The sequence below is a fragment of the Populus euphratica genome, unplaced genomic scaffold (assembly GCF_000495115.2).
Source record: "Populus euphratica unplaced genomic scaffold, PopEup_1.0 scaffold190.1, whole genome shotgun sequence".
Classification (NCBI taxonomy): Eukaryota; Viridiplantae; Streptophyta; class Magnoliopsida; order Malpighiales; family Salicaceae; genus Populus; species Populus euphratica.
Genome location: NW_011500068.1, coordinates 157236 through 178998, shown reverse-complemented (window position 1 = coordinate 178998; position 21763 = coordinate 157236). Strand labels below are relative to the sequence as shown.

The window sequence follows — 21763 nt, the reverse complement described above, 5'->3', positions numbered from 1 at the left end:
TGTAAATATTTTATGTTTATGGTGTAGATAATAGTATAATAAATCTATGTTGATAATACCTTCACAATATTTTTTTCATATTTTTTAAAATATAATATAATGTGCTTGTGGATAAGATAATTTACTTAATGATGCATGAAATAAAAAAAATGAGATAAACATTTATTAAGGACATGTCATACATTTGTTACTGTGTTCGTAGAAAAAACAATTATAGAAATCTTTAAGAGTTGTATTAAAAATTAAGGCCTTTTAAAACTAATAATAATTTATTTTGCGTTCCAATTATCACATTATAAGATAATTATCACTTAATGTAGCTATTTTTCTTTTGTTTTTTCCCCTAAAAAATTAGAATTAATTGAAAAAAAGAAATTCAATTTTTGGATGGATCCATGGGCCTGTCTTCCGGGCCAAGGAATGCCGGCATTTTACATATTGACATCTCTAAACGACTCTCCACCCGCCCAACCCAACCCAACCCCTAAAAAACCTAAAAACCGCTTCTTGTTTCCTTCCCCTCTCTCTCTGCTTTCCCTCCAAGAGCGAAGCAAAGCAAAGAAGTAACCATGGCCGCTCCTCCTCCAAATCCAATCAACAAGCCAAGAAACCCTAAAAAACACAGTCTAAAAGACCTCAAAACCCTAGGTCACCAACTTCTCTCTTCAAGAACACACATAAACAACCTCCCTCTCCTTCTCACTTACATATCCCCTAACTTTCCTCCTCAACATGTCCTCGAATCTCTCCTCTCTCTCCACTCCTTCTTCTCTCCTATCCTCCCCGACCTCCCTTCCTCCTCCCGAAGCCCCACCCACAACAAAGACAACGACGAGCCGGAAGCTGACGTTATCTATAAAACCTGGCTTCGCTCTAAGTTCGATGAGTTTGTTAAATCTCTCGTTGATGTTGCTGTATCGACGAAAGCTGAAGATGCTTTAAAGGTCAGTACTTTCAATTATTTATTTTAACTTCTGTAAAATCCTTGTTTGTTTTTAATGATTTCTGCGTGTATGATTTTTGTAGGAAGTTGTGTTGGATACACTAATGGAATTCGTCAAGACTGGAAATGGAGGGAGGTTCAATTCGGCTATTTATCACAGATTTCTTGTTAATATTGTAAGTTTTGTTCTGTTAATTTTGTGAGATTAGCTCAGCTATGCTGTTTATTACTTCTATTTCATCTAATTATGGTGAAGACTATTTGCTTTCGGATTTTATAGTGCAGATTGGCTGTTAATATTTTTGTTCATATAATTATGTGAAATTTGTGTAATTATTCTGTTACTGCTTATCATGATAAATTAGTGTAAATATACTGTTAAATATATGTGTTAATTACTTATATTTCATCTATGCATGTTGACAAAATAGTGTTAATTGTAATGTTGAACAGCTGCCTGTATTCATTTTTACTTGCAGGTGCAATCTACAGAATCTTTGGATTTTGTGTTAGAGTTGCTGGGATCAAAGTATTTCAAGTACATTGATATCCGGTAAGTCTTTCTTTGGCTTTATCTTTTTAGAATGTGGAAGTGCTGATTATTAGTTTTATGATTTTGCTGGTTTATGAATAATAGTTTGATTTTTGGTTTTTTTTTTTTTTTGTGGGGGGGGTGTGTTTGCGGTACAGTTATTTTACTTACATCAACATTGAAAAATTCGCTAAGAATTTGGAGGTGAAAGATATTTCTGGTAAGGGTATAGATTAGTCATTCTTGTCATTTTGAAAATTTGTGTTTTTTCTGCCAGATGTTTGTTTATTTGATTTGTTTCTTTCTACTAGATGGAAAAACTGAGAGTGGTGACAAAGTTGGTGAGAGTGATTCAAGGTAATTGTTTGCTGGTACAAATATCAGTGTATGATTGTCACATCTGGTAATTTGGTTTTTGAAAGAAAATGTTCTGTTCTGATGGTGTTATAGAGATGTGAAAATTTATTTACTCCTCTATTATTTCAGCCTGGAGCTTTCTATTTACAAGATTCATTATTTAATATCAAATATCCCTCCTCTAGAAGACCCAAAACAGAATTCTGATTATGAGCTGTGGGGTGGATCAGGTAATTGTTTGCTGGTACAAATATCAGTATATGATCACTTGAGAGCTGCTTTATGCATGTATACAGCTCCTTCCTAACAAACACACATGGGCACACACTATCTCAGACAATTCAATGCAAGGCATCAAAAGTGGCAGATAATTTTAAAATTTTAGTTACTTTTCTGCCTTTAGTATTTTTATTTTACAAGCTTGCTACTTTGGTGGGTTGCTGAATTCTGAGTTTAATCATTCTATACAAACCAGGATTCTCTGTTAAAAAAGGTGAACTGAAAGGGCCTTCTCAACACCTGAAAACAGAAGACAAAGACCTTAAATCTGAGAAGCATGATAATGACGTGAGTCATCAATGATACGTTGTTGCTGAGTTTTTCATGCAATTTTTTTTTCATATCTTATCCTAGGTAGTCTCTGATCTTGTATAATACTCCATTATACTCTGTATAGAGCTTTATGTTTTGTGGTCCATTCAGGTTTTATCTGCTGGTAATTATGCCAAAAAGATGAAATTAAAGTTTACCAAGGCTTGGATTTCATTTCTTAGGCTACCACTTCCAATTGATGTGTACAAGGAGGTACGGCTCTTGGACCCACACTTGCATTGGTGCACTTATGTTTAGTTTTAAGGCTGATATCGAGTTTGGATTTCCTTTTTTTGATGTGTCAGTGGTTTATCTGACCCCCCCTCTCCCCCCTCATGACCATCTGTTATTGTAGTGCATTATTCTGTTCTGATATGCTTGTCTTTGATGCACAGGTTCTCTCCAATCTCCATCAAGCAGTCATCCCTCACCTGTCTAATCCAATAATGTTATGGTATAGCATTACAGTGGATATTTTTACCTCATGGATATGAATAGTTCGTCCTACTTTTAACTGAATTGCTGATTTGCACTTAATTGCGCAGTGACTTTTTGACAAGATCATATGATATTGGAGGTGTTGTCAGTGTCATGGCCCTTAGCAGTCTCTTCATCCTCATGACTAAGCATGGTTTAGAATATCCCAACTTCTACGAAAAACTGTATGTGCTCCTCTTACCTTCCATCTTTATGGCGAAACACAGGGCAAAATTCTTTCAGGTAATGTCCATACGAACATAAATCAATGTGATCTGTGGAATTATTTCAAGTGACAGCATATTAAGTGAAATCAAAACTAGCTGTTAAGATAGTTGCATGTGATACCTACATGCTATGGATTGATGACAGCTTGTATTCATCTTTACGTATGCTGATCGGTAATATCATGCTTTATGTTTGGGTTTATTTAAGGTGATTTGATGATCGTATAATTTTTGAAAGTTCAAATGAAAACATTAAGTATATGTCATGCGCAATGGCCCTGAATTTGATAAACACCCCGCCCCCTATAAACAATATTTATGAAATCAGCCCAAGATGTCACAAAATAATACTGGAATATGCTGATAAATTTCAATCTTTTTTAATTCAATCTGATGATGTGCATTTATCTTGCTGTAGCTTCTTGATTCTTGTCTAAAGTCACCACTTCTCCCAGCATATCTGGCTGCTGCTTTTGCTAAGAAATTGAGTAGACTGGCACTTGTAGTCCCTCCTTCTGGAGCATTGGTTATTATAGCATTGATTCACAACCTCCTCAGGAGACATCCTTCAATCAACTGTTTGGTGCACCAGGTACCCATACATTCTAATATTTTCATGAAGACTGTTTTTGCTGATTTATCAGTTATTTGTTTGAGCGGGATGGCATGTCTTCTGCATTCGATTAACAGTTGCATGCACCTCATAATTTTTTTATTATAAATTTTCTGGAATCTACCTTCATTATCACTTTATCAGGGTGATTGTCTGGAGAGCATAGAAAGATGTCTTTACCTTTTATTCATTTACTGTAAGAGATGATGTCTCTGTATGGTTTTATTGGAGAAGAATTGTCAAGCATGTCATGTGTATTTATGGTTTTTTTTTTTTTTTTTTTTTTTTTTTTTTTTTTTTTTTTTTTTTTTTTTTTTTTTTTTTTTTTTTTTTTTTTTTTTTTTTTTTTTTTTTTTTTTTTTTTTTTTTTTTTTTTTTTTTTTTTTTTTTTTTTTTTTTTTTTTTCAGGAAGACAGTAATGATACTACAGACAACAATTCCGAAGAAGAAGGGGGAGATAATGAAAATGAATTTGGAGCTAGCACAAATATTGCAGGCAGAAAAGCTGGCATCGATCATTTTGATAATGAGGAAAGCAACCCCTTAAAGTCCCATGCCTTGGGTAAGTGTTGCACATGTATGTTTTTGAAGGTGGGCATAACTTTGTCCTTGTATTGACAATAATAATTTTCAAACAGGAAGCTCCCTTTGGGAAATTGATAGCCTTCGTCACCACTACTGCCCTCCTGTTTCAAGGTGTGCATACATCTTGGATGCTTGTTCATAAAGTGTGCTGTACTTTTATGCCACCTGATGTCTGATTTGTTGCATGATTAGGTTTGTCCAGTCACTTGAGAATGACTTGACAGTCAGAGCCAAAACCACTGAAGTTAATGTTGAGGATTTTAGTTCTGGCTCATATGCGACCATATTTGGAGAGGAGGTAATGTTTTGAGTTATCCTCTAATTAGCATAAATTTATTACGATTGATGTATGATTTGACTGCAAATGAAATAACCAGTGTTGTGTCATTCTAGTTCCAAACAAATAATGGGATCAATTTTGACTCATTTGGCTCAGTTTATCATTAGAAATATGTTGTGGTGAATGTTGTTAACATCCAAGTATTTTAGATTAGGTATCTTTATGTTATGGAGGAAGAGTGACCATCTTAACCTCGCTTCGTTGCATCTCTATGGGACAGTAACAACAATAACATGAATTTTTCTCATGTTGGGGAGGGGGTAGTGGATCATGTGTTTACACAGCTATTTGATCCCTGAATGCAAATTCTGATTGCTGTCAAATTTGTTCAGTGGTTTCTTCTTGTTCTGTAACTTGGGACAGTGTTTGCTGATTTGTTGACTCCATTCGGTCATCGGGAATCTGGGATGGGCTTTTTAGCTGTTGTTCCTTGTAATAGGTTGATTGATCTCCATGCATGTCACTTGATGTATAGGAAGGACTCTTTCTTTTGTTCCTTTGTATTTGATAATTGATGCTCATGTTCGTGTCTCGCCTGGCGAGCCTGCATTGCAGATTAGACGAAGGGTGAAACAGGTCCCAGTGGCGTTCTACAAAGCAATTCCAACCTCGTTGTTTTCGGAGTCTGATTTTAGTGGATGGAGCTTTAAAGAGGAGGAAAGCAAGGGAAAGAAACCTGAAAACGTTATCTTAAACTCATCGGGAGACAAGGACGGATGTTGCACAAAACGACAACGGGTAGGTGAGGAGCTTTTACGAGGGAAAGAACCACAAGAATGGTGTTGACTCTTGAAGCGGTGGTGCTGGTTTCTTGAAGATGTCTCAAGTGAAGCAGAGGTAGGGACTCCAGTGGCGGGTGGGGGGGGGGGGGGGGGTGGGAAACCAAGTGCGGTGGATCTGTGAAGATATTAAAATGAGGTGATTGATTGATTGATGTTTACTGGGAAGAGTTTATTTTAGTGGTACGAGCTATAATTGTACCGAGGCTGTAGCCATTAGCCATACATTGCGCAATGACAAGGAGAAGAATGGCTGGCATCCTTGGAGGGTCAATGTATTTTTCTCACGATGTGCTTTTGCGAATTTCTTCCTTTTTTAAAATTAAAAAAAAATTGGAAAAAGATGCGTATCTGGCTTTGTTGAAGGAAGAAGAAAGATAGTCCCTTTGTTTATGATGATAGAATGTACTTGTTGACTAACAATGTGTTTTTTTTTTTGAACTATATGCCAAAGATACCCTCACGATCATTTCTGAGAGCTAGCCTCTATTTATATAATAAAAAGAAAAAAAAAAAGTAGTGTAATTGTAGAAATATTTGAAAGGGTGGTAAGGAATAAAGATAAACGACAGTAGTCGTGGTGTGTAAGCTGGTTTGAACACTTCACGTGAATTAAAAAAAAAATAGACGGCAGGCAAGGCTAGAGTCTAGACAAGCTCGTATAATCAAAACCGTTGATGCTATGTGGACTTGGTACCACTAATTCCAAGCAATCTAGTCAGGTTTTGGACAGGGGGTGTGGAACCGGTGCTGGATCAGGGGAAAAGTCAACTAATAGAGAGAGAGAGAGAGAGAGTCCGTGTAGTTGGTGGGAGGAGTTAAAAAACAAAAAAAATGGGGGAAGCAACAGAGTCAGACTGTCAAACTGTGTGTTTGTTTCATGATCAATCTCAAGGGAAAGGAAAGACGCAGGGCAGGGCTGGGCTGGCCAGGTTGTATTCAGGGTTTAGGGAAAAGATCAATCACATATAAATAAAATTTGGGTGCGGGTGCTTCTTCTACGTACATTTCCATCTCCCCCTTCTCTAACCAACTGCCATTATTGGTTGGCTTTTGCTGCACATCACCCACCCGTCATTTGATGTTTTTGGCTCCAGTCGTGTCATACCATTCAACCCCCCCCTCGCTTACTGCCAATCCTACTCTCAAGGTAAGAAATCTAAATCCCCTTTCCTTTTAGGGTTCTTGACCATGATTTTAACCCATCCATCTCCTTCTTTGAGAGATCCGTCTCTCTTTCATTCCCTCCCCCTTTGGATTCCCAATCTCAACTACTTCGCCATTGAATTTCTTAGATGTGAATGACGATTATTTTACCTTTCCTTTTCTTTTGCAATTGCTTTATTGCTCTCTGGATATGAATCGGGCTTTCATTGGATTTGTATTTTTGGGTGTTTGAATCATAGTGGACCCCCACCCCAGTGCTCTCTTCCCATCTGCTTCATTTCTTCTTACTATGAATAATGCTCCCCTCTCTTTATATTATTTCCCATTATTCTTATTACAAATCACTTTCCTCTTGACATTAACAATCTCTTCTGCGAGTTGATCTAGACTTCTTCTTCTTCTTCTTTATTGCGTTTCTTTTCCTGACATTTTCCAATGGTTTTGCTCCAGGTTTGTGAGACTTGTGCAACTGGGGCCAATCTTTGTCCATGTTTCTTGCCGCCAGGATTCTTAAATAGCGTTCTGCTGGGTAGAGAGTGAAGGTGAAGTATGAGGGGGTGGAACATCCCTAGACGTTATTGGATTGTCATCTTGACTTTCGCTTGCACTTGTGTTTGTTATATAGAACGAGTGGGTTTCTCCATTGCGTATACCATTGCAGCGGATGCAGCTGGAGTGAACCAATCCAGTAAAGGCACTATACTTTCTACTTTCTATTATGGTTATGCTTGTTCTCAGGTCCCTGGAGGCTGGGCTGCTCAGAAATTTGGGGGAAGGAAGGTTCTCCTTCTCTCTTTTCTTTTGTGGTCATCCACTTGTTTTTTGATACCGCTCGATCCTAATCGAGTTGTCCTCTTGGTGGTGGCCCGCTTGCTTGTTGGTGTTGCACAAGGGTTCATCTTTCCCTCCATCCACACTGTCCTGGCACAATGGGTTCCTCCCCATGAAAGGTCTAGATCCGTGTCGCTTACAACTTCTGGAATGTACCTAGGTGCAGCTATGGGGATGCTCGTGCTTCCGAGTCTGGTGAAATTCAAGGGCCCTCAATCTGTTTTTCTCGCTGAAGCAATATTAGGCCTTTCATGGTCTGTGCTATGGCTTCGATTTGCAAGCGACCCTCCTCGTTCTGAGCATCCAAAGGCCACTGCTGCTGGTTTTGGGGAATCTTTACTGCCGCTCAAAGCTAGTCAAAAGGCAAAAATGGAGAACGGAGGAACTGCTGTTAGAACAGCCAGAATTCCATGGAAGAGAATTTTTGTCAGCTTACCAATTTGGGCAATTGTGGTGAATAATTTTACGTTCCATTATGCTTTGTATGTGCTGATGAACTGGCTGCCAACATACTTTGAGAAGGGCCTCCAGCTGAGTCTTCAGGAAATGGGTTCTTCAAAGATGATGCCTTACTTCAACATGTTCATATTCTCAAACATAGGCGGAGTGGTTGCTGACCACTTGATCACAAAGAGAATTTTGTCTGTGACGAGAACCCGGAAGTTCTTGAACACTGTAGGATTTTTAGTCGCTTCTCTTGCTTTGATAGCACTTCCTATCTTTAGAACTTCCAGTGGGGCTGTCTTCTGCTCTTCTGTGGCGCTTGGCTTTTTGGCACTGGGAAGAGCTGGGTTTGCAGTGAATCATATGGATATTGCTCCAAGATATGCAGGGATAGTAATGGGGGTTTCTAACACAGCTGGCACTCTAGCTGGAATTATTGGGGTTGATTTAACTGGCAAAATTCTCGAAGCTGCTACCACCACGTACTCAGATCTTTCTAGTCCAGAAAGCTGGAGATCTGTATTTGTCATACCTGGTTTGCTCTGCATTTTTAGTACTTTCGTGTTTTTGTTGTTTTCAACTGGAGAGAGGATTTTTGACTGAGGTATGCCGCGCATTGCTTGGAATATGGTCATCTAATAGAGAACTGAACATATAAATGTCTTCTTGAGGCCCTCTGCCTCCTGTTCCAACATACCACCTCTCTGGAAGGGTGTGTATTAGTGAACATCTAGAGTTGTCGATATAGAGTGGACAGCTTTAAGCAATCCATTTTTTTGATTAGTCAGAGTGAATTTCTAGAGGCTCATATGCCCATTTTTCTAAAACACCATGCTAGAGCAGTATTAATTTTTTTTTTTTTTTGGAAAATCTTGTCACTTCCTTTGAGAGGCGGTACATAATTTGCTCTTCGCAAGTCAACATTGGTAATGTACTGTTGCGAAGCTGTGTAATTTAATGAAGAGACATGTTTACCTTGCTAGGCATGAATGAACGTTGTATCCTAGATGCTATAAAAAGATCTTTTGTTCCCCTTGAAGAATGAGAGATTCCCTTGATTTTTATAGAATGTCTGCTTGAAATATCAATGAATGAACAATTCGTGAATCATTTGGTTCTTCGAAGTAACGTGATCAACAACTGTAAATGTGGTTTTGACTTGTTTGTTTGAAAGAGATGGCGTGATGCATTTTAATTCATGCTGCTTCTAATACCTTTCCAGTTCTAAGATTTTGCCTCTGGTGTTTCCTCATTGGGTGTCGGGCGCTATCTAAGTTTTTTTTTCTAGTCTTAAGAAGGAAAGAAAAAAAAACGAAACTGCTGACATGGGTCAATAATCCCGTGTAATTTTGATAATATAAATAAATAATGTCAAAGAAAAGGGTTAAAAAGCTGTCTTGAATATACCCAGGGTTGTAGACAAAATTTGTGATCCGGTCATGACAACAGTGTGATAGAAAGTGAATTAAAAATTTAATTTTTAAATAATTTAATGTTAAAGTATAAATTAAAAAAAATGAAGATTAATTTTTAATAAATTAAATTTTAAATGATAAAATTGGAAAAAAAATCAATAAAAAACCTATAATTTTTTTTTTTGTTAATTCGTGCTAATATTTGAAACTCGTGACCCTAGTAATGAGTTTAAGACTAATCCTATTATAGATAAAAAAAAATAAATTAAAATCTTAATCACAAAATAGTTGAGAGATTAATTTTTTTAAAAAAAAGACAATAAAAAAATCAAAATAATAAAATAATAAAAAATAGATAAAATTTCACAAAAAAATAAATCAAAATCAAGTGTTGAGTATTAATGGCAATGAGTGCATGCATGTTGGATTTTTTGATATCCATACCCTGCTCATCACATACTGGGTAAAAAATTAAGATCTTTATATACTATCAATCAGATTTTGGGTATCCATATAACAATCAATCATCTGATTATTATATATATTTATATATATTGCATTAAAAAATTGAAAATTTTTAGTAAATATATTTCTATATTGTGTCAAGTTCGGGTGGGTTTTGGGTCGGTTTTGATTATGTCCATACACTATCCATTACTTATTAGGTAAGACAACCATAAAATAAAGATTGACATATTTGGGTCAGTATCCATCGAGTTCTAATAAATTTTCATACCTAATAGTAAGGGATTGAGGGATGAAATTATATATCTATTACCTAACAACTACTTATTATTAAATAAAAAAATAATTAATATATAAAATTGAAGTGTATGTATCAAATTATTAAACCATAAAATAATAAATATTATACATATACATGTGTTTTATGTCAATATTAAGATATGTATATATCATATTTAGTTAACAAAATCTAAATGTTTTACAAATATATTTGTATAATATAAATATACATTTTATGTTAGGTTTAGGCGAGTTTTAAATATATTTTGATAATATCTACATCCTATTCACTACTTATTGTGAAAGTTATCCATCCAAAAAACACTAACTCATTAAGAATGGGTCGGGTCTGGTTAAGACAACATGATACGATACATATAAGGTCAAATTTAAATTTTGATGTGAAATCTCTTATTGTCTAGTTTTACATTATCAATTATAATTTTCAATTCAACTATTAAATCGGGTTGGAAGTTTTATAGGAGCTTCTAGATATGTTATATATTTGACTAAAGTTTCAAGTAAATCGGAGTTTGGTAAGGGATTATTTAAAAGGTTTGAAGTTATTTGATGAATTGTGTCAAATCTATATGTTTGGATTTTCATCTACTATTTGGAATATATTTGGATCCATAAAAGGAAGTTTGATAAGATTCTAATTAGGTTGGAAAGTAAATATTTATATCTTTTCAGCTATATATGATAGACCTATTAATTCATCTGAACAAGAAAGAATAACATGTTTGAAGTTAGAATTGAAATATGCCAGGAATGTACAAAAAATTAAAAAAAACATTGATTCCTTGTGTATCGTGGATTCCAATCAGCACAAAGGTTTCTTAATGCTCTTAGAAGCATGCATGTCAGCTATTGGCTTACTTATTTTACAAGGACTCTATGTCAAACAAGAAGACATTTATATAAGCAACTATTATCCATAATTTGTAAAAATTCCACACACACACATATTATGGAATATATGTGATGGCAAGAAGGCTTTGAGATTCTTTTGTTGTTATTTTTTTACATGGTTTTTTAATCCAAAAAAGAGATTATATTGGGCTATTTAAAAGAGATATTCTAACCATTTTTCTACCTATTTTTTAAGGTATACTTTCAACTGAAAAAGGGAAGGAACTTCAACGTTTAAGACAATATCTTTCAAGCAAGAAGAAATGATTAATTGATGACTAAAAGAGATACACTTTCATTTATAAGTTTTAGATTCAGGTATTAGGGATCCAATGCAAAGAGATATGATTTTGAAACTATTTTGATAACTTGTATTAATCTAAATATTTCTTAAGTTTATTTATTATTTTAGTTAATATTTGAGATAATTACATTTCAATTTTTGAGCTTTTATTTTTGTTGGGTTTGTTTTGACACAAAATCCATACTTAGGCTTGTTTTAGGCATTAGAAGGCACAAAATCCATGTTTTAAGCATTAGACTTGTACTTGGTTGAGTTTTAGTTAAGGCTTATTAGTTTGCAACCTAATATAGGACCATTAGAGTTATTATTTTAGAACTATATTGTGTTTTGTTTTGCTGCAACTTTGGGGAGTCTTTAGACATTAAAGAAATTCAGTTTTGCTTGAGCAAACTTATTGTTCTTTGTTGGAACAAAGAGTAAATTTGACTTATCAAGGTATAACTGATCTTATGACGTCATTAACAATCATCCAATATCTTTGGTTTTTACTTGCACGTTAACTATGAGTCATCGTTCAACCAAACATGATTATTCAACTTACTTGGGGAATTGATCATCTTTGTTGTGGGTTGCGTGACCACATGATCATGAGGTTCACATCACGATATCCATCGGGTTTAGATTCAATTGCAATTTCTAATGTTGAGGGATGAAACTGAAAACAAAATTGAATTAAAAAAATGATAAAAATAAAATAAATAGCAATAACAAAATAAAGACTAAATAAAATACATATAATAAAATGATAAAGGATGAAATTGAAAAAAAAACATACTAAAGATAAAAATTAAAAGAATGATGACCAAATCTGGAATAATGAAATACTTGGATCACTTTGGTAAGACTAAAGTCCGCATAATAGGTTGTCCTTATTTTGGGCACCCGAACCCGTTAGCATCTTGTTATTGTCCACTAAAGCAGGTTTGGGGTAGTCTTAATACGCTAATTGGATGACTTAGAGCTGTTTATGAAAAAAATAGTGGACTGCTAGAATCAAACCCTTTTGGGGCTAGAGTTCTTTGGATTTATTTGAGGGAAGTTCAAGAAAGTCAAGTTAAAGCTAGAGGGATTCCTTATGAGAAGAAGAAGCGAAAAAGGCCTAATATTGGTGTTGCCATAGCGAGTGTGTTGGTGGAGGCAGCTGCTGGTGGCTCTAATAATGGCGGTGGAGAAGGAAGTGGTGGTGGTGGTGATAATACTGCGGCCGCTGCTACAACTACCATATAGTGTAATTTTTCTCTCTTCTAATTTCAATATCCTATCTTAATAGTGATTAAGAATTGGACAAGATGAATGGAAATGGTACTTTGTATAGCGACAGATACTTTGTATAGCGACAGTTAGAGTGCAATCTTCCTTGCCAAGAATTCAGCATTTCACTCCAGGACTAAGCATATTCAGATCAAATATCACTTCATCCGATAATTACTAGACAATTAGCAACTAATGCTATAAAAGGTCCGTGGAAGTAAAAATCCAGCTGACATATTAATCAAAGGAGTAACACTTGATAAACTGAAGTTGTATAAAACTTCAGTTGGTTTTCAAAGATAAATAATAATTTCATTGTTTGTCTCCAAGTGAGAGATTGTTAGAAAATGGAGACAAACATTGTCCTACCTTCATTATATACAAATGGATATACCTAATTTCTTACTTAGCATATAATGGAGGCTTAATTGGTGGCATAAATCATACCATAATTTATGCTCTATGCCCCCCAATTTTGTTTATAATTAGACACATTGAAGAGCTGAGACTTATAGAGAAACGAGAGAGAGTAGAAGAGAGCTAGAGTGAGTAGAGTTGAGTTGAGTTAAGAGTTTTTCCTCCTCCTGCTTTGTTTGTATTGTTTTTTGAGTGATTAATATAAACCAATAACTTCGTAGAGTAGGCAAGTTATTGAACCACGTATATTTGAAACCAGTAGCTTCGTAGAGTAGACAAGTTATTGAACCACGTATATTTATGTGTGTTTGATTACTTGAATAACCCAACAACATGCCCACAAGAAGCCCTCATTCATAGTAGAAAAGATTGTCTACCCATACTTCTGTGCCTAACCATGCTTCTAAGAAAAAATGCAACGAAAAACTTAGAGAGTACCTGTCCAACAACACCAAGCCATTGAACTCATCAAAGACAAATTCAATAATACATTGCCACACTCCAAAGTTAAAATGTCTCTACATCTATATTTGACAACATAGTAAAAGAGCAATGCCTTTTATTATATGGTATAGCTTTCTCAGCCAATCATCTATTAAAGCAATTTATAACCGATAAGATCAACAAACACAAACCCCAGCCCAGCAAAAACAAAGCCATTCCTAGCCGAGGAGATGAAGAGGCTCGAAGAGGTGCGAATACCAACCTTGCATTCCCATATAAAGCCATTCACAGTCGAGGAGATGAAGAGACTCGAATACCTACCTTACATGCCCATAGAAAGCCCTGATTCATAGCAGAAAAGATTGTTTGCCCAGGCTTCCTTGTCTAACCATGCTTTCAAGAAAGAAAGCAATGAAAAACCTAGACAAACCCTACCTAAAAACATCAAGCTATTGAATTTATCAAGGGCAAAACTAGCAGCACACTGCCATAATTTACATTTAAAATATCTTTACATCCATAGATGACGTAATAGTAAAGGATCAATTCGTTTTAGCATAATATTAATTAATGCACCACCACTGAAATAATGTAATGTGGTCCTCGTGAAAAATATGGCATGTAAGTTTTGAGCACAAAAATAGCCCAGCTAGAAATTTGCAAGCATGAAAGGACAAGAAGGGCTATCCAAACTGCCACCGCACAGGTAGAGGTAGAGGTAGAGGTAAAGCCAATCAGAATTGTGGAAGAATATTCGACTTCAATGGTTTAAAAACACCATCATTGCTTCCCCCATTGAGTACCACAATGTCTTCTTCTTCTTCTTCTTCTTCTTGGATTCGGTGATGATAGTCTCCTCCGTTGTCTCCATACGGGTTGTCACTTGTCACCAAGAAAAAGGCTAAGTAATTCATGTCAAAACTATAAAAAAAAAATTATTTTAATTATAAAAAAAACAATTCAGGAAAAAATATTCTCAACTTGCACTCCCACACCTTGCAGTGCTATCCCCACGTACCACGTTGTTCCCTTTCTCCATAATCAAGTATTCCCCTGTTTTAAATAGCTTTATTTTAAAGGTCAGTCCCGGTACCCACCAATGTCAGCAAGTGGCTCCTTTTTCTCGACGGACCCACGTTGCTTTTCACTTATGAGGCCCCTTCTACCCTACTGTAGTGCCTTTTAATTTTACTTTTTTCCTTCCAGTTTTTGTTCATGTTTAGTTCTTTGATGTATTAACGAGACTTTCTTCTTTGCCAAATTGGGGTTTTTTTTCCCCCCGAAAATTTATTCTTCATCTTTAGCTACTGATGATGTTTTGTGAAAAGTGGTTTTGGTTTGAGCTAGAGGTGTGATATGTTCATGGTGATCTGTAGGGGCTGAAATCATAAGAGATATTTTCTTTGCTTTATGCCGGCTCTCTCTTGGTAAGCAAGGACGGAGGCCAGTTGAAGGCTAGGGTGGGCTGTAGTAAGTATCTGTTTGTTGTTTCAGCACCGGGACACATTTTGTTTTCTTATAGGGGGAAAAGGACTACATGCTTTTATAAGTTGTTTAACTGCTCTTTGATTCCTCTTCCTTAAATCTCAAATGGGTTGCTGCTGTTCTTGTGCTTTTGGATACATGATTCGAACTTAGCAACACCATGAAAGTGTTTTTATTAATGCTTATGGGTCCCTTTGCTTTTGAGAAAATACTTTCTTTTTGTTTTTTTTGTCAGGGTAAAACCACTTGTCTTGGACAAGGACCTTATTCCTCTTCATCTTATTCCCTGTTGTTGATAAAATAGAATTTTGGTTGGCTATGCTCAATCTTGGTTCCCTATGTCTTCCCACTGAAGATACTACAATTGCAGATTCAAGTTTATTGCAATTCTAATTACTGATAAATTTGATTTGGTGTGTACAGTTCCTAATGTTACGTTTTGGAAGCTAGGTGGTTCGATTCATCTTTTAGCATCACCATGAGTCTGGCCTGGCTTTTGTCCTTCTGGATTCTCTGTACCAGTTCTTTTTCACAAGGGGCTTTAAGCCCTGGTGGTACTGTGAATGTTGGAGCTATTTTTACATTTAGCTCCATCAATGGAAGAGTCGCAAAGATTGCCATGGAGGCAGCTGAGGATGATATCAATTCTGATCCAAGCCTTCTTGGAGGAAGGAAGTTGTCTATAAATATGCATGATTCCAACTTCAGTGGATTTCTGGGAATCATTGGAGGTATTCTTCATTTCCGTGTTCTTAATTTTGTTTTTCTTTAGTTCGTGCTGAGTGTGTCACTTTAATTCTCTCTTAATTCTAGCAAGTTTAGTTTTCTTTGTGAAATACGAGTACTTAGAAATTGTTTTTCTTCATCCATCGCAGCTTTGCAATTCCTGGAGACTGATACTGTAGCTGTTATTGGTCCACAAACTGCTGTGATGGCTCATGTACTCTCACATCTTGCTAATGAGCTCCATGTTCCTTTCTTGTCTTTCACTGCTCTAGACCCCACTCTTTCACCTCTCCAATTCCCATACTTTATTCAAACAGCTCCCAACGATTTGTTTCAAATGACTGCCATTGCAGACATGGTTAGTTATTATGGTTGGTCTGAGGTTACTGCAATTTTCAGTGATGATGATCAGAACCGAAATGGTATAACTGTACTAGGTGATAAACTTGCGGAAAGGCGTTGCAAAATTTCCTATAAAGCAGCACTTCCTCCAGAACCAAAAGCCACCCGAAGCGATGTTCAAGATGAGTTAGCTAAGATTCTGCGGATGGAATCTCGAGTAATTGTGTTGAATACCTTCAGCAAAACAGGTCTCTTAGTTTTTGATGTTGCAAAGGCCCTTGGGATGATGGAGAATGGGTTTGTTTGGATAGTTACCAGTTGGCTGTCTACTGTTATAGATTCAGATTCACCTCTTCTTACCACTGCCAACTCAATCCAGGGAGTTTTAGCACTCCGTCCACATACACCAGATTCAAAAAGAAAAAAGGATTTCATGTCACGGTGGAACCAGCTGAGTAATGGCTCTATTGGGCTAAATCCTTATGGTCTCTATGCATATGATACTGTTTGGTTACTTGCACGTGCATTGAAATTGTTTTTTGATCAGGGAAACACCATTTCTTTTACCAATGATTCGAGATTAGGTGGAATAGGAGGGGGATATTTGAACCTTGGTGCATTGAGCATATTTGATGGAGGAAGCCAATTGCTTAAAAATATATTGCAAACAACTATGACAGGTCTGACAGGACCTTTTCGATTTAATCCAGACAGGTCCATTTTACATCCCTCTTATGATATCATTAATGTATTAGAAACTGGGTATCAGCAGGTTGGATACTGGTCAAACTATTCTGGGCTATCTGTTGTGCCCCCAGAGACACTTTATGGAAAGGCAGCTAACCGTTCTAGTTCAAGCCAACATTTACTGAGTGTGGTATGGCCTGGGGGGACAACAGCTAGGCCAAGGGGCTGGGTGTTTCCAAACAATGGAAAGGAATTACAAATTGGAATCCCAGACCGAGTTAGTTATCGGGATTTTATCTCAAAAGTGAATGGCACCGACGTGGTCCAAGGATATTGCATAGATGTATTTCTTGCTGCCATTAAATTGCTTCCATATGCTGTTCCATACAAGTTCATTCCATTTGGAGATGGTCGTAAGAATCCGACATACTACAATCTTGTTTACAAGATCACAACCAGGGTGAGTAAATGTACAGCCCCTCAGAAAAAAAATCAGATGATGTAGCTTATACTGATCCTATGAAAATGTTTGTCACAGGTCTTCGATGCTGTTGTCGGTGATATTGCTATTGTCACCAACCGGACAAAGATTGTTGATTTCACTCAGCCATACATAGAGTCAGGGCTAGTTGTGGTGGCTCCGGTCAAGAAGCGAAATTCAAATGCTTGGGCATTCTTGCGGCCTTTTAGTCCATTGATGTGGGCTGTCACGGCAATGTTTTTCCTTATTGTGGGAGCTGTTGTATGGATCCTTGAGCATAGAATTAATGATGAATTCAGAGGGCCACCTAGGAAACAGCTTGTCACAATTCTCTGGTGAGTAGATGCCATGTTAGACATGGATTAATTCCTTTTTTGACTGCTTTAAGGACTGCCAGAAGTCTTTTAACTTTCACCAGATGTTACTGATCCCTTGCCCCCTTCAACTCCCATTTCCTTTTGCAAACACACCATACAGTTTCACACTTATATACTGTCTCTATTGACAAGTAGGGAAGTTCGGTTTTTATTTGAAAATAGTCTAAATCAGATGGCCGACAGGCCAAGTAATATATTTCGTCAGATTGTAGAGGTTAGAGATCCTAGGTTCAATTCTAAGGGTTGCAGAACATGTTACAGAGGCTATGGAGGATTAAGGTCTTTTTTCTCTTTGATGTTTGATTAATTTGAGAACTGAAAGTAGATGAACTCCACAGGTTACAATGAACTTATCTGAACAGGGAACATGCAGGACATCTTTTGAAGATTTTTGTTCATGGCCCACAGGCCACGTACTAAATGATGGATACTTAATTGCTGTGCACTTATAGTTCACATCATATTTCGATTAATGTGGAGAATATTTTGCACTTTGTTCTTCCGAACTTGTACATTCTGCCCCTTTTGTAATTCCGTGTCCTTTTTTTAACTTGCAGGTTTAGCTTCTCCACTTTGTTTTTCTCCCACAGTAAGTTCATTTTCTATTTCCCTACTTGTCATCAATTAACTTCTCTCTTCATGTCAAGAATTTTGGGGAATGGCTCGATCTGTTTGTATTTATACGAGTTTTTAATATCTTCTTATACCCACCTTATCCAAATATATATATAACAATTATGAGTTTTTATGTTGATTTTTCTTGTCTAAATTAACTGAATCAATTATGTATATGGCTTAATATTATACTGAAAAATGTTCATGAATCCATTGGACATGGTTAGTGATGTCTAAAGCACATGACAAAGATAACTTTTTGCAAAAAAAAATAAAACTCACATGGGAACGGACCAATCTCTTTGAAACCTCTTTGTCCTCCCTATTCTTCTTATTTTTATATATCATCAAATGCTTGTTTAGTATTGAGATGTTATTAATTATGTTAATTTTAATAGAAAAGGTTAATAAAATGATAAATTAGAAAGGATAAAATTAGCTCGTTTAAATATGGATTGGAAACCTACCCTTTATACAAGGATTATTTGCACTGAATATTTTATTTCTAGCTTAGCCAATAATTCTACTCCAAATTTTCTTGAATTTTCAGGAGAAAATACTGTGAGCACACTTGGTCGCCTTGTGCTGATAATCTGGCTTTTTGTAGTTTTGATAATCAACTCAAGCTATACTGCCAGTCTGACATCAATTCTCACAGTGCAACAGTTATCCTCCACCATTAAAGGAATTGATTCCTTGATAACTAGCAATGTTCAAATTGGATTCCAAGTAGGATCCTTCGCTGAAAATTATCTAAATGAAGAACTCAGCATTGCTAAAACTAGACTTGTTGCTCTTGGTTCACCAGAAGAATATGCGGATGCCCTTAAAAATGGTACTGTTGCAGCCGTGGTTGATGAGCGACCTTATGTAGACCTCTTCCTCTCAGAGCACTGTGAGTTCTCAATAATAGGTCAAGAGTTCACCAGAAGTGGTTGGGGATTTGTGAGTATCTGAACTTGGAGATACTTAATCCAACTCCTTTTTTCTGCTTTATTTACTAAATGAAGTTGATTTGCACCCAAGTTATTCTTATCTAAACTAATAGCTCGAAAGTTGTTAGAATTAAGTAGCTTGAGAAGAGCACAAGGGGAAAAAACCAGAGGCCTGAATGAGTAGAATTTCGTAGGCATACCCCTCTCCTCCACCCCCCAGAGGCAACAAATGTTTGATTGGATAACGATCATGGCGTGTCAGGTGTTACATAAATTTGTACAGAAAAGAAAAACACAAGTCAGGGAACTTCAGATGGTGTCAGCCCAGGCCTGTAGAAAAGAAATGATTGTATAAAATCCTCTTAAGAAATTGTTTGGTCTGGTCATTTCTTTCTTAATGTTTTTTGTGTTTCTTTTAGGCATTTCCAAGAGATTCACCCTTGGCCATTGATATGTCTAATGCCATTCTCCAACTATCTGAGAACGGCGAACTTCAGAAGATCCATAACAAGTGGTTGCAAAGAAAGCTCTGCAGTTCCCAGGACATTGGGTCGAGTGCAGATCAGCTACAGTTACAAAGCTTCTGGGGGCTTTTCCTTATTTGCGGGATTGCATGTATACTTGCTCTCTTGATCTACTTTTGCACCACATTTCGCCAATTCAGCCGGCACTTCCCTGAAGAATCCGATTCTTCTGTCCGAAGCTGCTCTCGCTCCAAACGTCTTCAAACATTCTTATCATTTGCTGATGACAAGGTGGAACAATGGAAGAAGAGCAAGTCCAAGAGAAAAAGAGAAGATGAATTATCAAATCGGAGTGGGGAGGGAAGCATGTCAGTTACTAGATCTGAAAGAATCCGAAGGGACATTTCTCAGGAAAGAGAAAATGGTGATACTTGGCTGCATTAATTGGTCATATGATAATTTATTTACATGACTTTCTATATCTAGGTAGCCACTTAATCCTCCATAGTTTTGTCAAGGAGCTACTTGTTACTACATACTCTCTCACATGAGATAGATTATAGCTTGCAGTTATTTCAACTTGCTAATCAATCGTCTGTATATGTAATCAATACAAGAGCAGGCAGCTTGTGTTATATGAATGAATGGAAATACTCTTATGATGATGCTAATGATACATGCATGGAAAATGCTGAAACCAGCAGCATTCTTCTCCTCTGTATTCCTCGTGATTGGTATGCTTGAAGGTTGAGGAACTAATATGTACAGCCTTAAAAACATGGACTTCATGAATAATTCACCCCTCTCCCTTTAAAAACGACTGGAATCTAAAACCCTTGCGTTTTCTACTCACTAAAAAGTGAAAAAAGCCTTCCTTTATCAACCGAAAAAATGGCTCTATGTTGTTTTCCATCTACTTTGAAACCTATAACCCCAGCAACTCCATTAACAAATCTTAAACCCAAAAGACCAGACATCCTTCGCTGTAACTTCTCTCTGCCCACCATCACAACCACCGAACCCGAGCCCGTTTTCACGTCCGTCAGATCCTTCGCGCCTGCTACTGTCGCCAACCTTGGCCCTGGCTATGATTTCCTTGGATGCGCCGTCGATGGCCTCGGCGACTTCGTCTCTCTTCGTGTCGACCCCTCTGTCCACCCCGGCGAGCTCTCCATCTCCGATATTTCAGGCCCCAAAAAGCTCTCCAAAAACCCACTCTATAACTGTGCTGGCATCGCTGCTATCGCCACCATGAAAATGCTCAACATTCGCTCTGTGGGTCTCTCTCTTTCCCTCGAAAAGGGCCTTCCTTTAGGATCCGGACTCGGGTCCAGCGCTGCCAGTGCTGCGGCGGCGGCTGTGGCTGTGAATGAGCTGTTTGGAAGAAAATTGGAGGTGAAAGATTTAGTCTTGGCTGGATTGGAATCAGAAGCTAAAGTTTCAGGTTACCATGCTGATAATATAGCACCAGCAATAATGGGTGGTTTTGTTTTGATTAGAAGTTATGATCCATTAGAGTTAATGAGTTTACAATTCCCCGTTGAAAAGGACTTGATCTTTGTGCTTGTTAGTCCTGATTTTGAAGCCCCAACTAAGAAAATGAGGGCTGCATTGCCTGCTGAAGTAGGGATGTCACACCACGTGTGGAATTGTAGTCAAGCTGGGGCTTTTGTGGCTTCAGTGTTGCAAGGGGATTTGGTGGGACTGGGAAAGGCATTGTCAAGTGATAAAATTGTGGAGCCTAAAAGGGCTCCTTTGATTCCTGGGATGGAAGGGGTTAAGAAGGCGGCTCTAGAGGCAGGAGCTTTTGGATGTACAATTAGTGGGGCGGGGCCAACAGCGGTGGCAGTGGTGGACAGTGAGGAGAGAGGAGTGGAGATTGGGGGGAGAATGGTGGAGACTTTTTGGAAAGAAGGCAATCTGAACGCTGTTGCTTCGGTTAAGAGGTTGGATAGAGTTGGTGCTAGACTTGTTGGTAGTGTTCCTAGATGATGATGATTGATGATGTAGTAATGTTGGTTTTGATTTGATATGGTGTGAAATAACAAGTCTGAATAGCAGCAAATATCAAATCACCAAGCAAGCAAGTAGGGGAAAGGGCTTTTGTTTTAGTCCTGTGTTAATGCAAGTGAACTTGGAATGTTTTTGGTTTATTTTGGGTCTCATGTAACTTTGGGTTCTTGTCTGTCATTTACTCCCAGTATGATTCCTTCGAGCCTGCATTTCAAGTGTTTTGGTAATGCATTTGGAAGTACGAGCTCTCCTATATATGGCCTGA

The 21763-nt window shown here is 37.1% G+C and overlaps 4 protein-coding genes across 5 annotated transcripts; all 4 read left to right on the top strand.

Moving 5' to 3' along the window:
- The first annotated feature begins 468 nt into the window (after positions 1-468).
- EMB2762 (CCAAT-binding factor) lies at positions 469-21353 on the top strand. Its single transcript, XM_011002570.1, has 18 exons — positions 469-944; positions 1027-1119; positions 1423-1496; positions 1634-1695; positions 1787-1832; positions 1962-2062; positions 2308-2399; positions 2535-2636; positions 2819-2877; positions 2969-3143; positions 3546-3719; positions 4149-4302; positions 4379-4436; positions 4518-4623; positions 5221-5407; positions 5491-5509; positions 20935-20938; positions 21343-21353. The coding sequence occupies exons 1-16, from the start codon at positions 570-572 to the stop codon at positions 5493-5495; spliced, it is 1863 nt and encodes a 620-aa protein (XP_011000872.1). The 5' UTR covers positions 469-569; the 3' UTR covers positions 5496-5509; positions 20935-20938; positions 21343-21353.
- On the top strand, positions 5526-9010 carry PHT4;6 (phosphate transporter 4;6). The gene is made up of 2 exons (XM_011002571.1): positions 5526-6594; positions 7062-9010. Exon 2 carries the CDS (start codon positions 7161-7163, stop codon positions 8487-8489), a length of 1329 nt encoding a protein of 442 aa, XP_011000873.1. The 5' UTR covers positions 5526-6594; positions 7062-7160; the 3' UTR covers positions 8490-9010.
- LOC105108310 (glutamate receptor 3.2) lies at positions 14595-20126 on the top strand. 2 transcript variants are annotated; one of them, XM_011002573.1, is made up of 7 exons: positions 14595-14845; positions 15312-15589; positions 15734-17073; positions 17152-17429; positions 18029-18060; positions 18637-19031; positions 19441-20126. In XM_011002573.1, the coding sequence occupies exons 2-7, from the start codon at positions 15337-15339 to the stop codon at positions 19927-19929; spliced, it is 2787 nt and encodes a 928-aa protein (XP_011000875.1). In that variant the 5' UTR covers positions 14595-14845; positions 15312-15336; the 3' UTR covers positions 19930-20126. The 2 variants fall into 2 exon arrangements, with proteins under 2 accessions (XP_011000875.1, XP_011000874.1); XM_011002572.1 differs by lacking the exon at positions 14595-14845 and having other exon boundaries at positions 15140-15589.
- HSK (homoserine kinase) lies at positions 20262-21707 on the top strand. The gene has a single exon (XM_011002574.1). It carries the CDS (start codon positions 20377-20379, stop codon positions 21475-21477), a length of 1101 nt encoding a protein of 366 aa, XP_011000876.1. The 5' UTR covers positions 20262-20376; the 3' UTR covers positions 21478-21707.
- The last annotated feature ends 56 nt before the right edge of the window (positions 21708-21763 follow it).

Bases quoted from the DNA above. Each gene is read 5' to 3' on its own strand.
- EMB2762 (XM_011002570.1), top strand. From the start codon at position 570: ATGGCCGCTCCTCCTCCAAATCCAATCAACAAGCCAAGAAACCCTAAA. The intron at 945-1,026 runs GTCAGTACTTTC...TGATTTTTGTAG, and splicing joins AAGCTGAAGATGCTTTAAAG to GAAGTTGTGTTGGATACACT. The intron at 3,720-4,148 runs GTACCCATACAT...TTTTTTTTTCAG, and splicing joins TCAACTGTTTGGTGCACCAG to GAAGACAGTAATGATACTAC.
- LOC105108310 (XM_011002573.1), top strand. From the start codon at position 15,337: ATGAGTCTGGCCTGGCTTTTGTCCTTCTGGATTCTCTGTACCAGTTCT. The intron at 15,590-15,733 runs GTATTCTTCATT...CATCCATCGCAG, and splicing joins ATTTCTGGGAATCATTGGAG to CTTTGCAATTCCTGGAGACT. The intron at 17,074-17,151 runs GTGAGTAAATGT...TGTTTGTCACAG, and splicing joins TTTACAAGATCACAACCAGG to GTCTTCGATGCTGTTGTCGG.
- HSK (XM_011002574.1), top strand. From the start codon at position 20,377: ATGGCTCTATGTTGTTTTCCATCTACTTTGAAACCTATAACCCCAGCA.